The following is a 23,708-nucleotide window of genomic DNA, read 5'->3' on the forward strand; positions in this document are numbered from 1 at the left end:
GCACTTCCCTGCCTGAGCGTCACGTGACGCCTTCCCTTTCCGGCCTCGCTTGCTTGTCTGACTGGGCGCTCCTTAGGGCTCGTTGCCGCGTGAGGAGAAGCCGTCGCCATCATGCCGGTCTACTTCCAGCGGCCCGAGAACGCCCTGAAGCGGGCGAACGGTGAGTGCGAAGCTCTGAAAGCTCGCTTCTATGAAGGCAGAGGCCTCCGTTTGTTTTTTCGTCTTCGCCTCGCCTCCGGCCGGCTTTAATGACGGGGGTTGAGGCCTAAGCTGCCACTAGACCCATGGCCACTCCCCCGCTTCCTTGCTTGGAGAGCGCGAACTGCCAGCTATCAGCAGGAGCGAACGAGGCCGTCTATCCCACGAACCATTTTAACATAAACTAAGCCTTTTTGTCCTTCAGGCGTCGTTGCCACTTGCCCTTTTACCCAAAATTTGCATTGGGAGCGTGGCCACGAGGACAAGAGAACATTTTTCTTCTACATAAGTCGCAATAAAAGCCAAGCATGAACTACGGCTGTCTCTCTCAGGACCGCCGCGTTGTGCTGGTCACACTTTACTCAGGTCGATCCTCTCCACACCTCTTCGTTATGGAGTGCAAGTTTCAACGGACGACCCATTAAAATATGCTTCCCCCCCGGATACATTCACAATTCATGTTTCTGGTAGCCCCTAAAACTTGTTCCTATTTTCTAGAAACTGATTTATATCAGAAAACATATTGAGCACATTTTTCCAGGTTTAGTCTTTGCCTGATTAAAGGTAAAAAGTTATAAACACAGAAGGTGCAAGTCGTCTTGTCTTTTCCTTATCTCTCACATTTCAAGTCCAAAAAGTAATAACTGGTTAATATATGTAATTAAAATAAAACTCGTTAGAGTTGCTCTAAAGAAGTGCTGACACATTGAGACTTAAAGAACAACTCTTGGATTTCCAGTAGAAAAGCCAGTAGGATAACCATCTGGAAATCTCAAGACTAGTTCAAAGGGACAATTATTCAGTGTATTCGTATTTATTTATTGCACTGTTGCAAAACGTTTAAATATTTAACTGTCTTTAAAATAGAATTCTTGTCCATCATATTTCCCCAACCCTCTTCTGAGTGTTTTATATGGCAACCTGAAAATTTCGGTAAAACCACATATGGTGTTAATATATAGAGATATAAACACTCCTTTTAATGCATATTTTTAATTGGGATATAAGCACTTTTACAAATTAAAGAACTTGTAAAAATTGTCTATCAAAATAAGTATCCATTGTAATTTGATGGAATTATAGTCATTTGCCAAAATCTATTGTACATCTGTTACAAAACAAAATTCAGTTAGATTTTGAATTTCATTTGAAAGAGTTGATGAAGCATAATGCCATAAATACGTTTGTATGGTTCTATTCCGTATTACTCAGTCCTTTTACCTACATTTTTCATTTTATACATTTGTTAAAGATACATCATTTAGATATAACATTGCAGCAGTTTAATATTAAAAAGTTCTTGACTTCCATATTTCCTGTGTATCTTCAACACATCGTACCACGCAATGTGAAATATGTTGATGACAAGACATAAGTTGAAAAATGGTGAAAAAGATTTTACACATATATGCATACAAGGTATAGATATGGATAAATTTTGGCATTTGAATCTAAATCAAGGGCAGCTTATTTTTATTTTTATTCTGTCATTTTTATCAATAACTCAAGGCAGCAAATTTGTCTAATTCTCCTTCCTCCTATATTCTCCACAACAACAACCCTGTGAGGTCAGTTGGACTGAGAGTGACAAAAATAAAATGGAAACTTAACTAGAACAACAATGTTTGCCAAATTTTTAATCATAGTCTGGCATTTCCGAACAGCTGTTTAGAAATTAATAGGCTTGGAAAATTTGAACTATGTTGTTCATCTCTATCAATATACTAATGGTATAACAGCATACAAACAGTCCAACAACATGTAAATTACACTATTTGGCACAAGAGAGTTATAGAACAGTATTTGTTTAAATATTACTTAAGGGCATTTTCATAAAGAATTCAGTGTGCCTTATTCAAAAGGAAATTCATCCTGTTTAATATAATTTAATCATAGTACAAGTGCAAAAGGGTAAACCAATTCTACAATTCTTGATTCATTAGACATGTTCTTACCGAACATAACACTGCAACTTTACACAGGTTACACATACATTCAATACTAGAGGGTGAAGCCTGATTAATACAACATTCTAAATTATAACAATTTGTTTGGATTCTACTCTGAATTAAGGGATTACAGGAATGTAAAAACAGGGAGGATTTGGACTGGGCATTGTGAATGATCTGTATCCAGCCATTCTATTTGTAAGCCATTGATTAATATTTAGTATGCTGTGGAATTTATCCAATTTAGTGTGGTCTGATCAAAATACGGTTTAGTAGACATGATTTAGCATGCTATGAAAACTTTACCAAAATGTCAGGCTTATGAATTGCAGATAATAAAATCTTAGAAAAACGAAGAAGGGTAACACAATCTTTGTACTTAACTAATGTAATTAGACAGCACTGGAATTATAAAGACTAGGAAATATACCTGAACATTAAGTTTAACTATAACAGTAGTCTATATAGCCTATACATAATCTTTATTTTCTGAAGATTATTTTATAGGATTGTTCCATTATTCCTGTTACATTTTATTTAAAAAAAGAAGAAAAACTGCCTGTGTATCAGAGGTGGGTTCCTGCCAGTTCTAATCTCTTCTATAGAAGAGGTTCCACAAATCTACAGTGCTGTTTAGAACCGATTCCAGCTCTCCCCCCCCCCCGTCCGTCCCCACATCATCAAGATGAAGAGCGAGAGGAGGAATTCTGGGAGTTGAAGTCCACAAGTCTTAAAGCTGTCAAGTTTGAACACCCCTAGGGTTTTTTCTCCTAAAGGGTTAGGGGTGCAAGGGTCTTGTAACTTGACAGTTTTAAGACTTGCGTGCTTCAAACGCCAGAGTTTCTGAGCCAACATGACTGAAGGAGGAATTCTGGGAGTTGACATCCACAAGTCTTAAAGCTGTCAAGTTGAACACCCTGGGTTTTTTTTTTCTAAAGGGTTAGGGGTGCAAGGGTCTTGTAACTTGACAGCTTTAAGACTTGCGTGCTTCAAATGCCAAAGTTTCTGAGCCAACATTTTGGTTGCTAAGCAAGAGCGTTGTTAAGTGAGTTTCACCACATTTTACAAGTTGGACACGCCCACCCAGTCACATGGCTGGCAAGCCACTCCCACAAAGCAGACCACACCTAAAGAAGAGGTTATAAAAAAATTTGAAACCCACCACTGCTGTGTATGTATCTGTTAGTTTTCCCAATCAATACAATGTATTGAACTGCAGGTCCCATTATCTTCAGCCAACATGGCAAACATTTGAATGGAGCTGAATTGGAAATTATTTTTATACATGAATCAATTTCTGATGTAACACTTAACAATATTAATTGAAAGTTCTAAGTATTCTGCTTAAGGAAAATAAAAATTCAGAGCAAATTTTGCTTCCCAGTTTTTCATTATATCTATGCAAACATAGGAAACATGTTTGCCTACACTGCTACTGATCCAATCTATAAAAAAAAAGTCAATGGGTAACTTTTATTTTTAATTTTAAATTCTTATATGAAATAAAAGAATTTAAGTGCATTTTCCTCAACCATAGAAGCCCATAAAAATAAGATATAATTTTATCTACTTTAAAACAATATATCAATAATAATGACAGAAAAGTATATATTCTGACAGTTGACTATTTTTTTTTCACTTTATAAGCATAATATCTATTTCTACATTTGGTAGTCTGCCAGCAACAGTCAGTTTCAAATTCAAAAATGCTAAGCTGATATTGTATTATATTTATCAATATTTACCATATTAAAATTAAAATTGATAGATTCATAGCATAGTTATTGAATTATGTAAAACAATATTAGTGCCTTTAATATCTGGCAAATAATTCTGATTTTGTAGACTATTGAGAAAGTCTTGGGGACCCCCTTGTGTACGAAATGCTGAATTTTAGTAACAAACATTACTGAGATCTCTAATAGAGGTAGATTTCACCTTATCTTAATCTCCAAAATTAATCATCCAGAGTGATTAGAAGGGATTACTGTGTAACAGAAATGAAAGGAAATAAGGAATAATGCTTAGCAACATATTCTTTTATGTCTTCGTCAAATTATATACATGGATTTTCAAACCAAAAAAGAAGGGCTGTTTAAAATTGATCATAGTGAGAATGAAAATTCAGGTGTCATTGTATAGCAGAGATTCAGCTTGCTTGCACTCAGATTCTATCCTTCAAAATAGGACCTGCACTAAAGGTTAATTTAAACAAAGCATTCTCAGAAACAGCTTATTGAAATCTCTTTGAAACTTGGAATTTGTAGTTATTCTCCAACTTGTTTATCCAGTCGTGAACATCCAGCTTCAAAAATTTTCTGAAAATGTTAGGATAATTTATATCTTGAATTTTAAAAGTTTATTCTGTCTTCTTTCCTTTCTTCTTATTTCCTTCCTTTAAAATTATATACAAATTAACAATATTTAATTAATACAATTAATAAAGCAATATTTAAACTTATTATCTTAAATAATTAGGATAATTATGTAATTATGCTAGTTACTTACAACTGATTCTTATTTTTTATAAACAGCCTAGTGCTGTTTATAAGTCTTAATCATTTATAGCAGTTGATTCCTTTATAGCTTAACTTTTAAAAAATAGATAAGTAATCTTCAATCGAGCTGAGCATTAACCATTGTTTATTTTTTTAGAATTTCTTGAGGTTGGGAAGAAACAGCCTGCTCTTGATGTTCTGTATGATGTTATGAAAAGTAAAAAACATCGAACATGGCAAAAGATCCACGAACCAATTATGCTAAAATACTTAGAATTGTGTGTGGACCTCCGGAAGAGCCACCTGGCAAAGGAAGGATTATATCAATACAAGAATATATGCCAGCAGGTAAAACTTCTAAACTTTAATTATACTAATAATTAGAAAGTATATATCAGCATTTTAATAACAAATACAGGTAGAGGTTCTGAAACATATATCTTTGGTAATGATCATATGATCATTTGAAGAATAACTTGTTAGGACTCATCTAGGTAGATATACTTCATATTATAATTGGTTTCTGTTATTAATAGGCTTCTTTGGAACCTGAACAATAGAACAAGGCTTTCATTGTCTTATTTATTACTATATGAAGTTAACACATTTTATTCAAATTTGAATTTCCTACATAGATTTTGTCCCTGATTAAGAAAAGCTACTTTAGCTCTTCTGATTTTGATACAGGTGAATATTAAGTCCTTGGAGGATGTAGTACGAGCTTATTTAAAACTAGCAGAAGAAAAAACTGAAGCTGCTAAAGAAGAATCTCAACAGATGGTCCTAGACATAGAAGATCTTGATAATATCCAGACTCCAGAAAGGTAAAAGTGATACTTTTGATTACATTAATGGTTCATGTTAAATATATTTTACTTTTTACTTTACTTTTGCCTTTATTTGTATGCCGCCCTTTTCCCTAAGGGGACTCAGGGCGGCTCACAATTCAAAAGGGAGGGGGAAACAACAAACAATAAACAATACAGCATATTAAAAGAGAAAAATGCAACAATCACACAATTCGAGTGGGGCTATAATCTTAGCCCCAGGCCAGCCGGGACAGCCAGATCTTTACAGCAGCGCGGAAGGATTGGAGGGTGGTGAGGGTCCGAATCTCCACGGGGAGTTCGTTCCAAAGGGACGGAGCAGCCACCGAGAAGGCCCTCCTCCGGGTAGTTGCCAGTTTGCACTGGCTAGAAGATGGGATTCGGAGGAGGCCTAATCGATGCGATCGAATCGGTCTGGTGGAGGTAATTGGCAGTAGGCGGTCTCTCAAGTACCCAGGCCCACTACCATATTTATTTTTAAATAATCCTATTTATTTTTGATCTGGTTCCCCTCATGAAAGCCTTTACCAAACTGAATCTTTTTCTGGATTGCTCTGTGTGTCAGATTGTATTTTAACATTTTAGTTTGGACTCATGGCAATTTTTCATCTGTCCTCCCAAAATTTGCTTTATAAGTCCTTCATAGATGTATATCTGACTATACCATTCTTGATTACCACTCAATTTGTTGTAACAAGCAAGAATAATGTGATCAAATATCTAATTATACAATATAAAATACTGTTTGTTTCTTAGTGTTCTCTTAAGTGCTGTAAGTGGGGAAGATACCCAAGATCGAACTGATCGGTTACTTTTGACTCCGTGGGTTAAGTTTCTGTGGGAATCATACAGGCAGTGTTTGGATCTTCTCAGAAACAATTCCAGAGTGGAGAGACTCTATCATGATATTGCCCAACAAGGTAACATTTAAACTTTTCAGTATCTTTGTGTAATAAATATGCAAGAGTTTGTCAATGTCTGATAGAACTACCTTTTCTTTTAAACAATGAATTATAATCTTTTCCTGATAAATATTTTAACAATGCAATTTAAGAGAAAAATCTAGCTTTTCATTAAGAGAATAAAGTGGAAGAAATAACACTCTCCAGGTGATTGATGTCAGTAATATTTTTAGCATGTTCATAAGTGCTAAAATATCAATTTGGAATAATTTAATCTTGCAGCTTTCAAGTTTTGTTTGCAATATACTCGTAAGGCTGAATTTCGTAAACTCTGTGACAACTTAAGAATGCATTTGGGTCAAATTCAGCGTCATCACAATCAAAGTACAGCAATCAACCTCAATAATCCAGAAAGTCAATCAATGCATTTGGAAACTAGGCTTGTACAATTGGACAGTGCTATCAGCATGGAGTTGTGGCAGGTACATATTTAATACAATATCAAAGCATTATCATATTTCTTCACTTTCTATCTTCATCTAATTTTAAATTCCATTTTATGCTTTCAGCCATTTTAATCAGCTATTGAAATCGCTTTACTATCCATTCCTGTTTTACTTAATGATTAGAATTGATCTGAGACAAATTCAGGTGCCCGACTAAGATATATATTCAGACTTAGTATGTGCACCTTCTTGAAAAGTAGATCCTGGAAATGGATTTGAGCCATTTTCAATACAAGGGCTGTTTAGATTACCCAAAATGTAAATCAAGAAAACACGGTTTCTAAGGCAAAGGAAAAAAGGCTGTGGAAGGAATGGGAGGAGAAAGGACAGTGGAGAAATTTTAGAGAAAAGGGAAGAAGGACTCAGAAGATGACTGGGGAGAACTAAAATCAGAACTAAAATACTAAAAAACAGGAAGCAGGCTCCCAAGTTACTGAAGCATTCCTGAAGTTATTTTTACAAATAATTCAAAGTGGCAAACATCCAATACATTTTCCTCCTCCTATTCTACCCAAAACAACAACCCTCTGAGGTGAATTGGGCTGAGGGAGAATGATTGGCACAAGGTAAGCCAACTGACTTTTGAGGCTGAGGTGGGACAAGAACTCAAGGACTCCCTGTTTTCAGCCTGGTACTTAACCACTAGACCAAATTGGCTCTATTCAGTTGAATACTGTGAGAGAGACTGCAATATATTTCTCAATTTGAGGTTGATGATTCAACGGTTAAGTCAATGATGAGATGAATTAGGTGCAAATTTGAGTGCTAAAAATAAATGGATGTACAATGTATTTATAATGGAGGTTTCCCAAATAAATGTGCTTAGATTCAAGTAGTAATAATAAACACATGTATATTAAATAGGTCTATTAGATTTCAGTGTGTGATATTCCTTAAAAAAATTTCTTGTGGTAATTTGACATAGTTTTTTTTTTAGGAAGCTTTTAAAGCTGTGGAAGATATACATGGGCTATTTTCCTTATCCAAAAAGCCACCAAAGCCCCAGCTGATGGCAAACTATTACCACAAAGTTTCGACTGTATTTTGGAAATCAGGAAATGCTCTTTTTCATGCATCTACACTTCACCGTCTTTATCATCTTTCAAGAGAAATGCGAAAAAATCTCACACAAGAGGAGATGCAGAGGTGGGAAAAATCCATGGCTTGGAGCAATTTTGTTTTGGGAATCATTAATAGCAGTTTTGAACTTTCATTTATTCAATATTATTTCAGTGGACTTTATAAAGCAACAATGGAAATTTTCCTGCTCTGTTCCTTGTACGTAATGTTGTTCAGGAAGGTCCGAAAAGATAAAAGGGTGTATGGCTGGGGGAGAGAAATAAATAGATTGTTGGCATTATGAGTACACTGTTTTAGCTAAAGAAATATAGAGGTAGGAGAGTGGAAGATGCTTTTTTAACTGTTTAAATGTAAACAATAGTTATCCTATCCCAAATTATCTTATTCTTCCTTTTTGTCTGTAGGATGTCAACAAGAGTGCTTTTGGCTACTCTGTCAATTCCAATAACTCCTGAACGAACTGATATTGCTCGGCTTTTGGACATGGATGGCATAATTGTTGAAAAGCAACGCCGATTGGCAACATTGTTAGGACTTCAGTCTCCACCTAATCGAATTTCTCTTATTAATGATATGGTAAGTATGTTCCATAAACATGTTTATGTTGCTAGTTTATGTATGCAGTAAGTGACATTTTAGCCCTTCCAGCATATAGAGATGTTGAATTACTTATAAATTAGAATATGCTTGATATCGATACCAATGTATTGTAATCTTAAGTATTCAAATGTGCCTGCATGTGTATGAAACCCTGTCTGAGAAAAGTGTTAACAATTGTTTTTAATTCATGTTTCATAGGTGAGATTTAATGTAGTTCAGCATGTTGTCCCAGAGGTAAAAGAGCTTTATAACTGGCTTGAGGTAGATTTTCATCCATTAAAGTTATGTGGCCGCGTATGCAAGGTAAGATTTTGAGACATGCCAATGCAAATTATGGTTTATAGTAAAAAAAAAAATTAAATTAAGTTGAACTGTGTAAAAAAAGGTGTTATCTTATTATATGATTCCCCCCCCCCCATTGTTTAACTTATACAGCTTCCCATCTCACAACAGTGAACCTGGGCTAAGTTTAATATTGATCCTATATATTGCTTGATAGATTTTTTTTTAAAAAGGCCTGTAAATGAAACAGTCTTTATTGTTGCCAATTCTTCAATATGTTTTCATTCTCTAAAAGTACCTTTAAAAAAATATGCATACCATTTATAAGTATTTATTAATTAATGAAATCTTAGATGAATTTGAATTTACACAGTTAGTACTGAATCAAACAGCAAGCCTTTAATTCTTCATTATTGATAGAGGTTAAACTATTGCAACATTTTATGTTTTATTACTATTCATGGAAATAGCAGTTATCTTTTGTTCAGCAGTACACTTCTGACATCTAGAAGTCTTTCACAATTGCAGAATACAGTATATTTCTTTTTTTCTTTAGATTTATTAAATAATAGATTATGATAATTAGTGTATCGTATGTGTGTGTGTGTGTGTGTGTGTGTGTATATATATATATATATATATATAATCAATAATAGTTAAACACATTTAAACTTGATACAAACTTGTTGAAATAGTGAAATTACTGTTAGCACTGAACTAATTAATATTTGTGACTTTATAAGTGCTTTTTTCTTAACATGTTATGCATATTTTTCAGAGATTGTCTCAGTTTGCATTAATTTTCATTTCTAGGCATGTTCCTGTATATTACTGAGAGAGCAGTTGTAGCATATCAAATGAGAAGCAAGAGCATCATATGTGTATCATTTGCTCTCCCTCTCCCCCCCCCCCCGCTCCCTCTGTGTGTGTGTGTAAGAGAAGGAGCAAGAATGATACATATATTTGCACAAACGATAATCTGGCCAAGATTTACAGATTTTTCACTTTTGTTGTAATATGTGTGCATTATTGGAAAGAAATAGTTTGAGCAATCTAGTGAGAAAAACATAACTGTCTAAATCAACCCTACTACCACTTGCTAATTTACTGGTTCTATGCAGGTTTTAAACTGGGTAAGAGATCAATCTGAGAAAGAGCCAGAATTGCAATTATATATTCCTCATCTGCAAAACAACACCATCCTTAGATTACTTCAGCAGGTATGGTTGTAAAACAATACTTTTAAAATATTGAATTGTAATTGTAAATGTTTTTCACTATGCATCTTTAATATATCCATATTAATTTATGTATCTGAATGCATTAAAAGTCTTTCGATCCTAAAGCACATATCATTGACCTGCTTCCTTTGCACTGGTAAGCAGTGTTATTTCTGGTGTGCTAAAGGGAGATTGTGAAGGCTAATTAGCAGCTTTGCTTCATTTAGAATTGCTGCCAGTCTCCTTCATACATGGTTGCTGCTCAAAATAGTGAATTTTAAAAAAATAAATGGCAATTGCTAATATCAAGTATTATTTATATTTGAATAGTTATTGTTGATCTTGAAGTTATTGAAGTTCATTGAGTTCTTTAAAAATATTGAGTGTTAGGAACCTGATGTGATTTATTAAAAAGAGATGAATATTTCTGTATTTTTGCAGGTGGCTCAAATTTATCAAAGCATTGAATTTTCTCGCTTAACTACTTTGGTTCCTTTCGTGGATGCTTTCCAACTAGAGCGCGCCATTGTTGATGCAGCCAGACACTGTGATTTACAAGTGAGTGATATGGATAAGAGTCGGATATTTGTGCATAATTGTTTTTCTTTAAATCTGAATTTTTCTTTTTTAAAAACAGAAAGTATCAGGTATTACATCTTACTGTCAGCCCTCCCAAGTAAACCAGACTAAGTGTTTTAAGAGTAGTAATATAGCAATTAAAATAGCAGACTTACCGTGTTTCCCTGAAAATAAGACCGGGTCTTATTTTTTTTTGACTCCGGAAATAAGCATGTGGCCTTATTTTTGGAGATGTCTTATTATTTTTGAAGTGCAGGAGGCTGTGAGCGTGGTCACCTCATGGCTCATGCTATGTTGCAATACTTTTGGGGAGGGCTTATTTTAGCGCATGTGCTCAAAAGCCTGGTTGGGCTTATTATCCGGGGAGGTCTTATTTTCAGAGAAACCATGCATATACAGCTTCATGATGTTTTTACAGCCCTCTCTAAGCAATTTACAGTTTTTGACTTACTGATTTTTACTGACTTTACTTTTTAAAGGTTCGCATTGATCATACCACCCGAACATTAAGTTTTGGGTCCGATTTAAACTATTGCACCCGAGAAGATGCTCCTCTTGGACCTCAGCTGCAGAGCATGCCTTCTGAGCAGATTAGGAACCAGCTGACGGCCATGTCATCTGCACTTGCAAAGGCTCTAGAATTTATTAAGCCACCTCATCTATTGGTAAATCATAGCTTTTGGTCTTCTTAAATATTTGTGTACCTTGGGGTAGCTTTAGTGTGCTCAGTTATGATCAGAGTGCTTCTTTTCCTTCTAATCCACATTTCTTGTTTCTCTAGTAAATTGGGGTCCTTCCCATGATTCTAGTCCTAATGGATAAAACTCACACATGGAAATAAAAAGCCGATGAAATGGATTTACGATTTTTAGATGCTAATCTCAGTTTAATTATAATAAGATAACGTTTATTGTTGTTTTTAATGTGAGCACACTGGCGCACATTAAAAATAAAATTCTGTTGCCCGCTCTCAAAAAATATCTTTGTGTGTATACACACCGAGATATACACCCACGCACATATACTGTATATACATATTAATTACTCTATTTTGAACACATAGCGGAAAGAGGAAACTCACAAGGTTGATACTATATTGAACAAAACTGTGACTGAATCTAGATGTTCTGCTTTGGATACCACAAAGCCTCCTCCCAGAAGCTGACAAGGAAAACAGGTCATGGAGAGGATGTGTAGCATGACAGACAATCCTATGGACCCTGATCAAGCAGCGCTTGTATGCCATGCCCTGGATGGAAGGGAGTGCACTGCCAATAATCTTTTGGTCAATAAAACTGCCAATTGAATCAATACAAGTTAGATTTCAGTAGAAGGTGGTGGCTGCGTTAGTGAACCTGAGGACAGATTTCATTGTATTTTCAGAATTCAAAACTCATAATAGGCCAACATAAAGATCAAAGGGTCAGTGAAAGTTCTCATTCTTGCACAGGAAGTCTTTGGGTAGGGACCCGAATTGCTATTGCTAAGCAATGCAGTTATAAAGTGTGATGTCATGTGACTACATTGTGTAGCAACAGCACTCCCCGGCAGACTTTGTTGCCATTGTAATCCCAAAATGTATGTGGGGAAACTGAATTACACCACTTGTAAGTCAGTGATAAAAAGGCTTAAAAGAGTGAAGCTACTGTCTTAGGTATAATTCAGGGAAGCTATTCTATTTTTGCTAAATATTTGGGGCCTTCTTGAATGGCGGGAGGAGGAGGGAAGAATCTAGAAGAGTAATGATCTAGAGCAATGTTTCTCAACCTTGGCGACTTTAAGTCCTGTGGACTTCAACTCACAGAATCCCCCAGCCAGCACAGCAATTCTGGGAATTGAAGTCCACAGGACTTAAAGTCACCAAGGTTGAGAAACACTAATCTAGAGCAACTACAGGTAGTCCTTGGCTTGCAACCATTTGTTTAGTGACCGTTCAAAGTTACCACAGCACTAAAAAAGTGACATAACTATTTTTCAAACTTACAATGCAATATGCACGGTTCTTCAAAATGTAATTGGTTGACTTAAGTCTAAAAGAATAAAAAAATACACAGTAGAGAAGAGTTAATTTTTTGGGGGTACACTAATGAATGTGTACAGTAAATACAGTAAATACATATCATGAATGACTTAATATTTATTTGCATATTTTAATGACTTTCCTAAAAGTTCCAGGTTTTTGCTTTGATGGGTGTACTTGGAATTGTGAGAAAATTTCTCAGGAATTTTGCAAATGGTTGCAATGATTGGCCATTTTACATTTTAGTTGTATGTTACTAGAATTCTATCATCCATCCTCTTTCTGCAGAATATTCTTTACCACTCCTGCTTAACTTTATTGTTTTTCTAACAGTTGGGCATACTTCCAAACAAAGCTTTTTCCTATGACTAAAGCATCTGAATATTAGCTTATTGCAGAAAATATGGGAGATGGCATTCTTAATTGAAATTTCTAAGTAAGCAGCAAGGTTTTATTAGAGAAAGTGATTTTAAAAATATGTTTTATAACATGACATGGCTATATTATGGTTTTTCCATTTCCAAATGATTGACAATTTATTGTAATTTCAGTTATTTATTGGAAATCAGATCCTTGAATGATAAATTGCTCTACATTAAATTAATCAGCAGCTGTAAAAGACAGCATGGAGATGGCTTTAGTAATTTTTATTTATTTATTACACCTCTGCCTTTTTACTTACAAAAGCCATGACTTATAATAATGAAAGGAAAAATATAAAACACGATTTTTAAATTAATCCAATTAAAATCAGTGAATAGCTAACATTGTGTAAAAGTGATGCATTTTTGCAATTTTTCTAAATGTGGGAGCTACATATACTTTCCTAGATAGAGCATTCCATAGCTTAGGAGCAACATAGGAAACAATCTTTTTCCCATAGGTTAGAAAGCTCAGATTATAACAACAAAATCTTCAAAATCACCTTTTCTGCTGCTCTAAATAAATTGTATTGTTCTGAATTTTGGTAATGTATATTGTCTCTTGTTGCATTTGAATCTCAAAAAATAATCTTGTTATGTTGTTAACCTTTATTCAGCTAGAAAAGGAAGAACAACATCAACTGGCAGTTACAGCTTACTTAAAAAATTCAAAGAAAGAACATCAGCGTATCCTTGCCCGCAGGCAAACTATTGAAGAAAGAAAGGAACGTCTTGAGAGTTTGAACATTCAGCGTGAAAAAGAAGAGCTGGAGCAGCGTGAAGCTGAACTCCAAAAAGTGCGTAAAGCTGAAGAAGAGAGACTGCGCCAGGAGGCAAAAGAGCGTGAAAAAGAGCGTATTCTGCAGGAACATGAGCAAATTAAAAAGAAAACTGTTCGTGAACGTTTGGAGCAGATTAAGAAGACAGAGCTGGGAGCGAAGGCCTTCAAAGATATTGATATTGAGGTAAGGAGTGTTATTTCTGTGTGGTGGTGTTAATTTTTAATTTATGGTCTGGCCTCCTGTTAAAGGCACTTTTTCGGAACAATGCACTGTCTATGCCTAGGATGGCGAATCTATGGCACACGTGCCATAGGTGGCACACGGAGCCATTTGTTTGGGCACGCAAAGCGTTGCCCTGTCAGCTGGCCAGCACACATGCATGCGCTGGCCAGCTGAGTTCAACCTTTTTAAAGCCATTTTTCGCCCTCCCCAGACTCCAGAGGCTTTATAGGAGCCTGGGGAGGGCGAAAAGAGCCGCCTCCGGAGGCTTCAGGAGCTTCCCTGAAGCCTCCGGAGCGCAAGAACCCCAGCCCTATGGGCAAACCGGAAGTTTGGGAACGGACTTCCGGTTTGCTCTTAGGGTTGGTTTAAGCCCTTCAGAGGCTTCAGGGAAGCCTCCTGAAGGTCCCTGAAGCCTCCAGGGGGCAGGGGAGGCTGTTCCCCCCCCCGGCTCCTATAAAGCCTCTGGAGCCTGGGGAGGGCGAAAAAAGCATGCAAAAAATGGGGGGGAGCATCTCATGCGCGCATGTGCACTGGGGTGTGTGTCGCGTTGCATTATGGGTGTGGCACACCCACGCACGACCCCCCCTGCGCTCCCCCCCTTATGGCATGCGAGCCAAAAAAGATTCGCCATCGCTGGTCTATGCCATGCTGCCTAAAATCTTTTCAGTTAGGAATAAAAAGATTGTAACTCAAAGCAAGTTTTATGTTCCCACTATATTAAAATGAAGAAGATGATTTAGCGACTTCAGAGTTTGGGATTTCAGATGTGCTATTCCAGCATTTATTCCTGATTCTTCCTAGCTAAACCTCTTGTCTGGATTAGGTTTCCTAATTTTAATGTGTTTTCCCCAATTTGACTTAAAGTAGTACATTCTGTGATATTGAAATAATTGATAAGTATACTAAATGTCTAAGGAAAAACAGAGTAAATGTATTATGGGAAATACAGCGTATTTAAACTGCAGAAATGTTTTCATACCCTTTAGAAATCTTTTATATTTTAATTTTTGTTATTTGTAGGATCTTGAAGAATTGGATCCAGACTTCATTATGGCAAAACAGGTTGAACAGCTTGAAAAAGAAAAGAAGGAATTGCAAGAGCGACTGAAGAATCAGGAGAAAAAGGTAAAAGAAAAGGCAATGTGAATGTAGGCAGAAAACAATAGCATTTACAACTGAACTGAAAACGTTTTTGTTTTCTCAACTTTTAAGAGAATAAACCAACCTTTTTTAAAAAATCTAGATTGACCATTTTGAAAGAGCAAAACGTTTAGAAGAAATTCCACTGATTAAGACTGCCTATGAAGAACAAAGAGTCAGAGATATGGATCTTTGGGAACAGCAAGAAGAAGAAAGGGTAAGATTTTTGAGAGCTTGCTTATTTGAGAAGCAATTCTTGGTAGTAACATTATTTTTCTAGTAAACTTTCAATTCAAGTTAATTTGATTGCCAACTAGCAACATTTCCTGGACAATATCATTACTGTTAAGTATTGGAAAATTCCAGTCTCCTTTGAATTTTGTCACCACAGAATGCATGTCTTCCACAGAGTAAATTATGCAAGCTATAAGTACATTTACTTAATTGCTGTAAAGTTTCTCCAATTATATAATGGCTAAAATTATATACTTAATGCAAAACCATAAGTACATATACAGGTAGTCCTTGACTTAGGATCACATTGGGACTGGAACGTCTGTCACTAAGTGATGTAGTTAAGTGTGCGGATTTCATGACCTTTTTACTGCATTCATTAAGCAAATCTAGTTTCCCACACCCTTGACTTCGTTTGTTTAGAAGCCCCCTGGGGAAGTCACAAATTGCAATCATGGGACCCAGGATTCTGCAAATGTTGTAAATACATGTTGATTGTTAAATGCCTGTAGTTTGATCATGTGATCCTGGAGTGACTGCAATGGTCATAAAGTGGACTGGTTGTAAATCACTTTTTTTCAGTGCCATCATAACTTCGAATGATTGTTAAAGAAATAGTCATACATCAAGGACTACATGTAACAGGCCCCTCAATGTTTTTTTCAGTGTGAAACTTAGTCTGCTAAATTTTAGGCATTGGAACCTGAACATTATGTACAACTGTTTGATTTGCTTTGATTTGACTTTGTGTTGCAGATCACCACCATGCAACAGGAACGTGAAAAGGCTCTTGAGCATAAGAATAGAATGTCACGGATGATAGAAGACAGTGATTTTTTTATAACTAGGCTCAAGACTGCAAGGAAATCAGTTTATGAGGTACATTTCATTTTTTGCTAACTGTAATCCTACATATGGGATCTTCTAGTATAACCATAAATTAGAATGGGCAGGCAGTATCTTAAAAATCATCAGCATGTTTGACATTTAGGACATTAGCCAAAATTGACTAGGGTGGCCTGCAACATTTCCTGTTTGTATTTTTTTATTTGATGTGATTATCTGTATGTCTGATAAAATTCAGGAGAATGTGCAACTGTTAGAAAAAATGCCCAGAGTTACCTTGAAATAACATAGGTGAGCAATAAATAAATAAATAACAAATAAATGAATCTGAGTTCCAGCATCAGAACTATTCTGCCTTGATTGCCAAGGTGGCGCAGTGGTTAAATGCAGCACTGCAGGCTGACTGCTAGATCAGCAGTTCAGCGGTTCAAATCTCACCGGCTCAGGGTTGACTCAGCCTTCCATCCTTCCGAGGTGGGTAAAATGAGGACCCGGATTGTTGTTGGGGGCAATATGCTGACTCTGTAAACCGCTTAGAGAGGGCTGAAAGCCCTATGAAGCGGTATATAAGTCTACTGTTATTGCTATTATTGCTATTGATTGGATTAAGTATATGTTAAAATGGTGGGTTTTGACAGACTTTCAAAATTCTCTTTTTCTTGACCTTGTTTGCCTTTAAAGGCTAACAGAGAGGTTCCTCAATTCACTTCCCCATCCCGCAGATGTGACTCTGCTCCTTGGGATGGGGCGATGGCTTGGAAAGCTACATTCAGTTTTTGAGTTGTACCATCTATATTTGAAATCTAGTTTATATACAGGTGAAACTCGAAAAATTAGAATATTGTGCAAAAGTTCATTTATTTCAGTAATGCAACTCAAAAGGTGAAACTAATATTTGAGATAAGACTCATTACATGCAAAGCAAGATAGTTCAAGCCGTGATTTGTCATAATTGTGATGATTATGGCGTACAGCTCATGAAAACCCCAAATCCACCATCTCAGAAAATTAGAATATTACATGCAATCAATAAAACAAGGATTGTACATAGAACAATATCGGAAGGAAGCATGAAGTGCTCCAAAATCTGATGAGAGCAAGTTTTGCATCTCATTTGGAAACCAAGGACCCAGAGTATGAAGGAAGAATGGAGAGGCCAATCAAGCACAGTAATCCCACAGTCATTGAACCAGGTTTTGGTGCTTTTGGTAGTGTGGGCAGCTGGAAAATGAAGTCAGCATCCCCATAAAGCTTGTCTGCGGAAGGAGCATGAAGTGCTCCAAAATCTCCTGGTAGACAGCTGCGTTGACCTTGGTCTTAATGAAGCACAGTGGTCCAAAGTCCTGTTACTCAGTGGTCCAAAGTCCTCTTTTCTGATGAGAGCAACGTTTGCCAAAAGCAAACTCATCTGACCTGAGCCCCATAGAGAATCTATGGGGCATTGCCAAGAGAAAGATGAGAGACATGAGACCGAACAATGCAGAAGACCGCTATTGAAGCATCCTGGTCTTCCATAACACCTCAGCAATGCCACAGGCTGATAGCTTCCATGCCACTCCGCATTGAGGCAGTAATTGCTGCAAACCAAGGGGCCCAAACCAAGTACTGAGTACATATGCATGCTTATACTTTTCAGAGGTCCGATATTGTTCTATGTACAATCCTTGTTTTATTGATTGCATGAAATATTCTAATTTTCTGAGATGGTGGATTTGGGGTTTTCATGAGCTGTACGCCATAATCGTCACAATTATGACAAATCACGGCTTGAACTATCTGGCTTTGCATGTAATGAGTCTTATCTCATATATTAGTTTCACCTTTTAAGTTGCATTACTGAAATAAATGAACTTTTGCACGATATTCTAATTTTTCGAGTTCCACCTGTACTATCATGCAACAAAAAAAGACATGAATATTATTTATAAAATCAGCTTGAGTTTGTGTGGACAGTTCATAGCATGTTTACCTATATTTTGTTGTCTGTTACTCTACATCATCATATTGTTACAAGAATGTAAACAGCACTTGTTTTCTGGTTTGGCTTTGTAAGTGTATAGAATCCCAGTGTGTTTTGATCACCCTCTGCAAAGCTAGAAAGTAATTTGGCATATATCTATATTTGACCTTATGTGCTGCTTGTACTATTTCTGTAGTTCCAGATTTAAGTATTGTTGTTTCAGGAAAAACTTAAACAATTTGAAGAAAGGTTAGCGGAGGAAAGAGGTAGTCGTTTAGAGGCACGTAAGAGAGAGCGCAAAGAAGAAAGACGCATCACTTACTATCGTGAGAAAGAGGAGGAAGAACAAAGGTTGGAAGAGGAGAAGATGCTTAAAGGTAAATGCTGAAAGGTCCTTCCTAAAATAACACTCTATCCTCATCTTTCTATTTATACAGATCTTATATTTCTTGATAGTAATTTTGCATATTTTTTTGGATAGATGTGTGTCATGGCAGCTACTAGAAGTAGACATTTGTTCGGGGTATCTGGAAAATCAAAATAGAGGTCGTCTTTGCCTCACTACCATTTGTTTGCTGCCTGTTCAAAGTTATAATGGTACTAAAAAAGCAACTTACAACCGGTCCTCATACTTACGACCCTTGCAGAGTTCCTGTAGTGACAATTATCATATGGGTGCTTGGCAACCATTGCGGCAGTGGTCACCATGTCTGTGATCATGTGATTATCATCTGTAAGTCAGATATGCTTAACTCAGTGCCTGCCATTTTTAATCATAGTTAGCCTATTTGTAAGTGTGAGTTTCAACTTACATATAAATTTGAATTAAAGACAGCTAGAAATGGAACTTGTTCTTTACCTGGGGACTGTCTCTATTTTGCTCAAATGTTCTTACTGAATTGCTTATATTGGGAAATATGTATATAAAATTGTTACAGTAGGAGAGGTTCCATTAAAATATTTATTAGGGTTAGTTGCAGATAGCAGCAAATATTTTCTTATCTTTTTTTTTTTAAGCTACAAAATAAAAAATGAATTAACGGGCTAGATTTAGATTGAGCCATACATCTTTAACTATTATTTACAAAATTGAATTTATTAAAACTAACTTTCAATCTGTGTAATTGTGAAGTGATGTTCAAATCAGTATATTTGAAGATGAAATAGCCATTTTTAATCCAAAATGGGAGGTTGCTTTATTATTTTTTTATGATTGGACAGAACAAGAAGAGAAAGACCGCGTTGAACGTGAAAAACGTGAACAAGAAATGCGTGAATATCAGGAACGTGTTAAAAAACTAGAAGAGGTAGAAAGAAAGAAACGTCAAAGGGAATTAGAAATTGAAGAGCGGGAGCGTCGTCGTGAAGAGGAGAGGCGGAATCTTGACGATCCACTTTCGCGGAAGGTAAATAATTCTAATAAACTGGATTTTTCTGGAGAGCATATATTTATATACTATATATTTCCAGTTCAAATATTCTGATTAGAAATCATTTTAAGATACAGCTTCTATGCCATTTAAACCTTAGCTTACAAATGTGTTGCTACAATATAAATTTTTGCAAGCATGATTCAAAATAATATCATTGTTGTGTTGTTGATTTAGACAAAGATGTTATTCAGTAGATTCAAAGATGTTATTGAGTCCTCCCGGAGAAGGGCGGCATACAAATAATAAAATACAAATACAGTACATCGATACCTTGACTTTGTGTCAAGGTTCCAATTGACGATCCCAGGCAAATCAGAACTCCGAGACCACTTGCTACCTCAAATAACTTCTTTATTGGGTACATCATATTGGCACGCTTAGTGGAAAACAAACTCTGAAACGTTCCCACTATTTTAGCATAATTAAACCAGAAATAACCCCTTCCCCAAGTCACATTGGCCAATTAAGTTAATTGGTGGGCTTCTCAGCACTCTCCTCCTCCCCCCATTACCTGGGAGATGACCTTGGTTCTCACGAGAAACATCTATGTTGTGTCTAGCAAAGCATTCCCTCCTCCCAAAGTGTGACAACGATGAACTAGGAAAATGGCTTCTGCCAGGTTTAGTTTGGCTGTGACACTTCGCTTATCATAAATTGGGAAGATCACAAATGGCAATCATGTGACTGAGATACTGTCATAAATGTATGATGGTTGCCAAGCTCGGAGTTGGGATTACATGATCACAAAGGCACTGTGATTATTATTAGGATCAGTTACAAGTTAATTTTTTCAGTGTGCTGTTGGCAATGTAATTAGATAACAGTAATAACATGTTGGCAAGGTAATACAATATCCCAGGTGTAAAAATTGGTAGATTTAGAACATTTTAAACATTGTTTATTTTACTGTAACAGAGTTGGAATTCCATGCTTCTTTTTCTCCGCCCCCAACCTTTCTTCATCTCACTTCCCTCTTTCTCTTCCTCCCTCACTGTTCGTCTAATTACTTTTGTGTTTTGTATTTCATAATATTCTATAACTTAATAAAAAATAAAATAAAAAAACACATTTTAAACATTGGAAAAAATAGTTTGGAGATTCAGATGGGTCTAAGCTAAATAAAAATATTGCCTTGAAAAGTTGAAAAATAATTTTTTAAAAGCAAGTCCTGAGTAAATGGGCTGATTTGGATTTTCAAGAAAATGACTTCAATAGCATCACATGGAGCCCATTCACAAAATAGCTTCTGGTCCTGAAACCAAGCTAAATGTCAACGTTCCAAATATCATGCAGAATTAAATCAGAGTCCAAGGCAGAGCTATCCTTAAAGTTCCAATTTAATAAGACAGACATGTTGGCTGTGGAATCCCAAATCTGAAAAACTTCCTGGGATTCCACCCAGTTGAAAGTTCATGATCTTATCCCCACACTCACAAATCCATCACATGACATGGTCCAATCTTCTTCGGCCACGCTGGCATCTGCACCCAGCTAGTTCCGGTCAGGTGCAGAGGTACGGAGACAAAAGATGACCTTGGCTTCTAGAAAGGAATGACAACAACACATTCCACAATTCTACTCCTTTCTATTCCCCCTCCCAATTACTACACTAATGAAACAGCATAGGAAAATAATAGAGTGTGTGGCAGGCAAAAATCCCAAAAGGAAATTAACTGCAGGCCTGACACTATTTTTTTAACAAAAAATCATTTTTTATAATACATTTATCATTTCTTCCTTGTTCTTTTTAATTTTCTATCTGAATCTTTGTTTCATTTGAAATGCCTTATTGCAGAAATGATGGTTTCTCTTATTTCTACATTTTGTACCATTTCAGAAATAAATTTCAAATATCATACATATTACTGAGAGATGAATGTACTCTGCCATGGGGAGCTACTATTCTTGGTTCCCCCTTCCCATTTCTCTTGTTAAGTAGTAAGTAATAATCCCACATTAAGTGAACCACCATTATCCATGTTGAATATGCATGTTTATCCAATGGTCTTTCAAGAAAACTGGAGCAATATAGACCGACTAAATAACCAGTTTAGCTCTCTGAAATGAGTTACTGGTTGTTCTTTGGAGTCTTCTAATTAGGAAAGAAAAAAAAAAAGATTTCTTCATCCCTCAGGATGAAGTCCTTGATAAAAAATTGTCTACTCCCGGCCATAGCGTGTTCTTTAAACGTGCAAACTAGTTAGAAGCAGATTGTGTTTCTGGAATCATTGATAAGACTCTGCATTTTAAAAAATTGTGATAATTGAAATTAAAATATGAAATATTCCTAATCATGTTGGTACTAACCTAAGGTTGCTTTTTATTGTGTTTAATTGTAGGAATCACGTTGGGGTGATAGAGAAAGTGATAATACTTGGAGAAGAACTACTGATCAGGAATCAGAATGGAGACGTCCCCCAGAAAGGTAGCTTATAGAATAATACTTAAGCAAACTGTAATAGGTCGTTTTCTTTTCTTATTCTGATAACCTGCGCAAGAGTGTACATTGTCATCCAAAGAACATTGACTGGATATGGAATAATTTTAGTGGCCATTAATACCATGTTACCAGGATTCATTAGATATTCCAGAACATTCTTGCAAACCTTAATAATTGTAATGAAGGTATTCTCTTTCTGTATAGCTAATAAGACCATGGAACTATTAATATATTCAATAACCAACTGAGTTTTGTGTATAACCATTTCAAACAAATTGGAATATCTGACAAAGGCTTGTCCTATCCTTCTAGGTTGGAATCATTTTGCTAAATGTATGGCTATATTGGCATCCCTTCCTCCATAGTTATTGTCTGCCCTTTTATATTTATATAGATTTTGCATTATACATATTTCAGAGATGAGTGCTCAAAATTACAGCTTGTTCCAACAAATATCCTCCCCCTTTTCTACACCTTCAGATCTATAGGCCAAAGATGTCAAACATGATCACATGATGTATTTTGCCTTTGTGGAGCCGGGGTGAGCATGACCTGCGCTTGATGCATCCGGCCCGCATCTGGCCCGCGGGCCACCAGTTTGACAGGCCTGCCTTCTAATATTAATGATTTCAATTTTTGTAGTTCATTTTTGCATTCATTCATTCATTCAAAATATTTATATAGCCACCCATTTAGTGGTTGGTATGAATTCTGTGTTAGCCAGAAGTTTTAGATACTAAAATGTTTGCTTCTAAGTGTTAAAAGAGTTTTCAAAGTAGAATGAAACCAATGCAAAATGATGTCATTACTTTGAATCTGAGACAAATAAAATTACTAGTACTGTAGTTCAGTGCAAATCCAGTAAACAATTACAAATCAATGTGCATAATAGAATATGTTTCCGTATATGAATATTCTGGAATATTTTATTTAGAGTGCTCTGGCTGATTCCCTTTTCTTTTGTTAACTAATTTATACACACCTTAAAACTGAGTTGCTAATTGTCAGATACGATATTTCATTCACGCTACTCATGTAGTGTGTAAGATCATGTTGTATAGATAGTCCTGACAATTAGAACTATTAATTTGACTTGTCTCCAGAAGTTGTGGGTGCTCCAGCACTGAAGGTTTTTAAGAAGAGATTGGACAACCATTTGTCTGAAATAGTATAGGGCCCGGATGGCGAACCTATGGCACAAATGCCAAAGGTGGCACACAGAGCCATTTGTCACACATGCCTGCGCCGGCCATCTGAGTTCAGCCTTTTTTAAAGCCATTTTTTGCCCTCCCCAGGCTCCAGATGCTTTATAGGAGCCTGGGAAGAGTGAAAAGATCCTCCCCTGCCCCCCCCACGCCCTCCAGAGGCTTCAGGAACTTCCCTGAAGCCCCCAGAGCGCAAAAAAACGGCCCTATGGGCAAACTGGAAGTTCGGGAACGGTTCCTAAAAGTCCCTGAAGTCTCTGAGAGCCTCTGGGGGGGGTAGGGGGGCTGTTTTTACCCTCCCCAGGGTCCTATAAAGCCTCTGGAGCCTGGGGAGGGCGAAAAAAGCATCAAAAAATGGTGGAG

General features: G+C 36.4%; 1 protein-coding gene and 1 non-coding gene across 2 annotated transcripts in view; both read left to right on the forward strand.

Moving 5' to 3' along the window:
- The window catches only part of EIF3A (eukaryotic translation initiation factor 3 subunit A), a 37,829-nt gene continuing 14,121 nt past the window's right edge, over positions 1 to 23,708 (forward strand). Inside the window, exons 1-18 of the mRNA XM_032225064.1 lie at positions 1 to 160; positions 4,803 to 4,993; positions 5,333 to 5,469; positions 6,229 to 6,392; positions 6,657 to 6,856; positions 7,818 to 8,026; positions 8,365 to 8,536; positions 8,759 to 8,863; positions 9,964 to 10,062; positions 10,504 to 10,620; positions 11,121 to 11,306; positions 13,701 to 14,048; positions 15,108 to 15,212; positions 15,331 to 15,444; positions 16,218 to 16,340; positions 18,491 to 18,644; positions 19,489 to 19,673; positions 22,040 to 22,125. Coding sequence (XP_032080955.1) covers positions 112 to 160; positions 4,803 to 4,993; positions 5,333 to 5,469; positions 6,229 to 6,392; positions 6,657 to 6,856; positions 7,818 to 8,026; positions 8,365 to 8,536; positions 8,759 to 8,863; positions 9,964 to 10,062; positions 10,504 to 10,620; positions 11,121 to 11,306; positions 13,701 to 14,048; positions 15,108 to 15,212; positions 15,331 to 15,444; positions 16,218 to 16,340; positions 18,491 to 18,644; positions 19,489 to 19,673; positions 22,040 to 22,125 — 2,744 coding nt within the window. The 5' untranslated portion in view covers positions 1 to 111. The remainder of the gene's footprint in view (positions 161 to 4,802; positions 4,994 to 5,332; positions 5,470 to 6,228; positions 6,393 to 6,656; positions 6,857 to 7,817; positions 8,027 to 8,364; positions 8,537 to 8,758; positions 8,864 to 9,963; positions 10,063 to 10,503; positions 10,621 to 11,120; positions 11,307 to 13,700; positions 14,049 to 15,107; positions 15,213 to 15,330; positions 15,445 to 16,217; positions 16,341 to 18,490; positions 18,645 to 19,488; positions 19,674 to 22,039; positions 22,126 to 23,708) is intronic.
- Positions 10,186 to 10,317, forward strand: LOC116514489. Its single transcript, XR_004256127.1, has one exon. It is a non-coding gene; the product is annotated as a small nucleolar RNA SNORA19 (small nucleolar RNA).

This window comes from Thamnophis elegans, chromosome 10, assembly GCF_009769535.1.
Source record: "Thamnophis elegans isolate rThaEle1 chromosome 10, rThaEle1.pri, whole genome shotgun sequence".
Taxonomy (NCBI): Eukaryota; Metazoa; Chordata; class Lepidosauria; order Squamata; family Colubridae; genus Thamnophis; species Thamnophis elegans.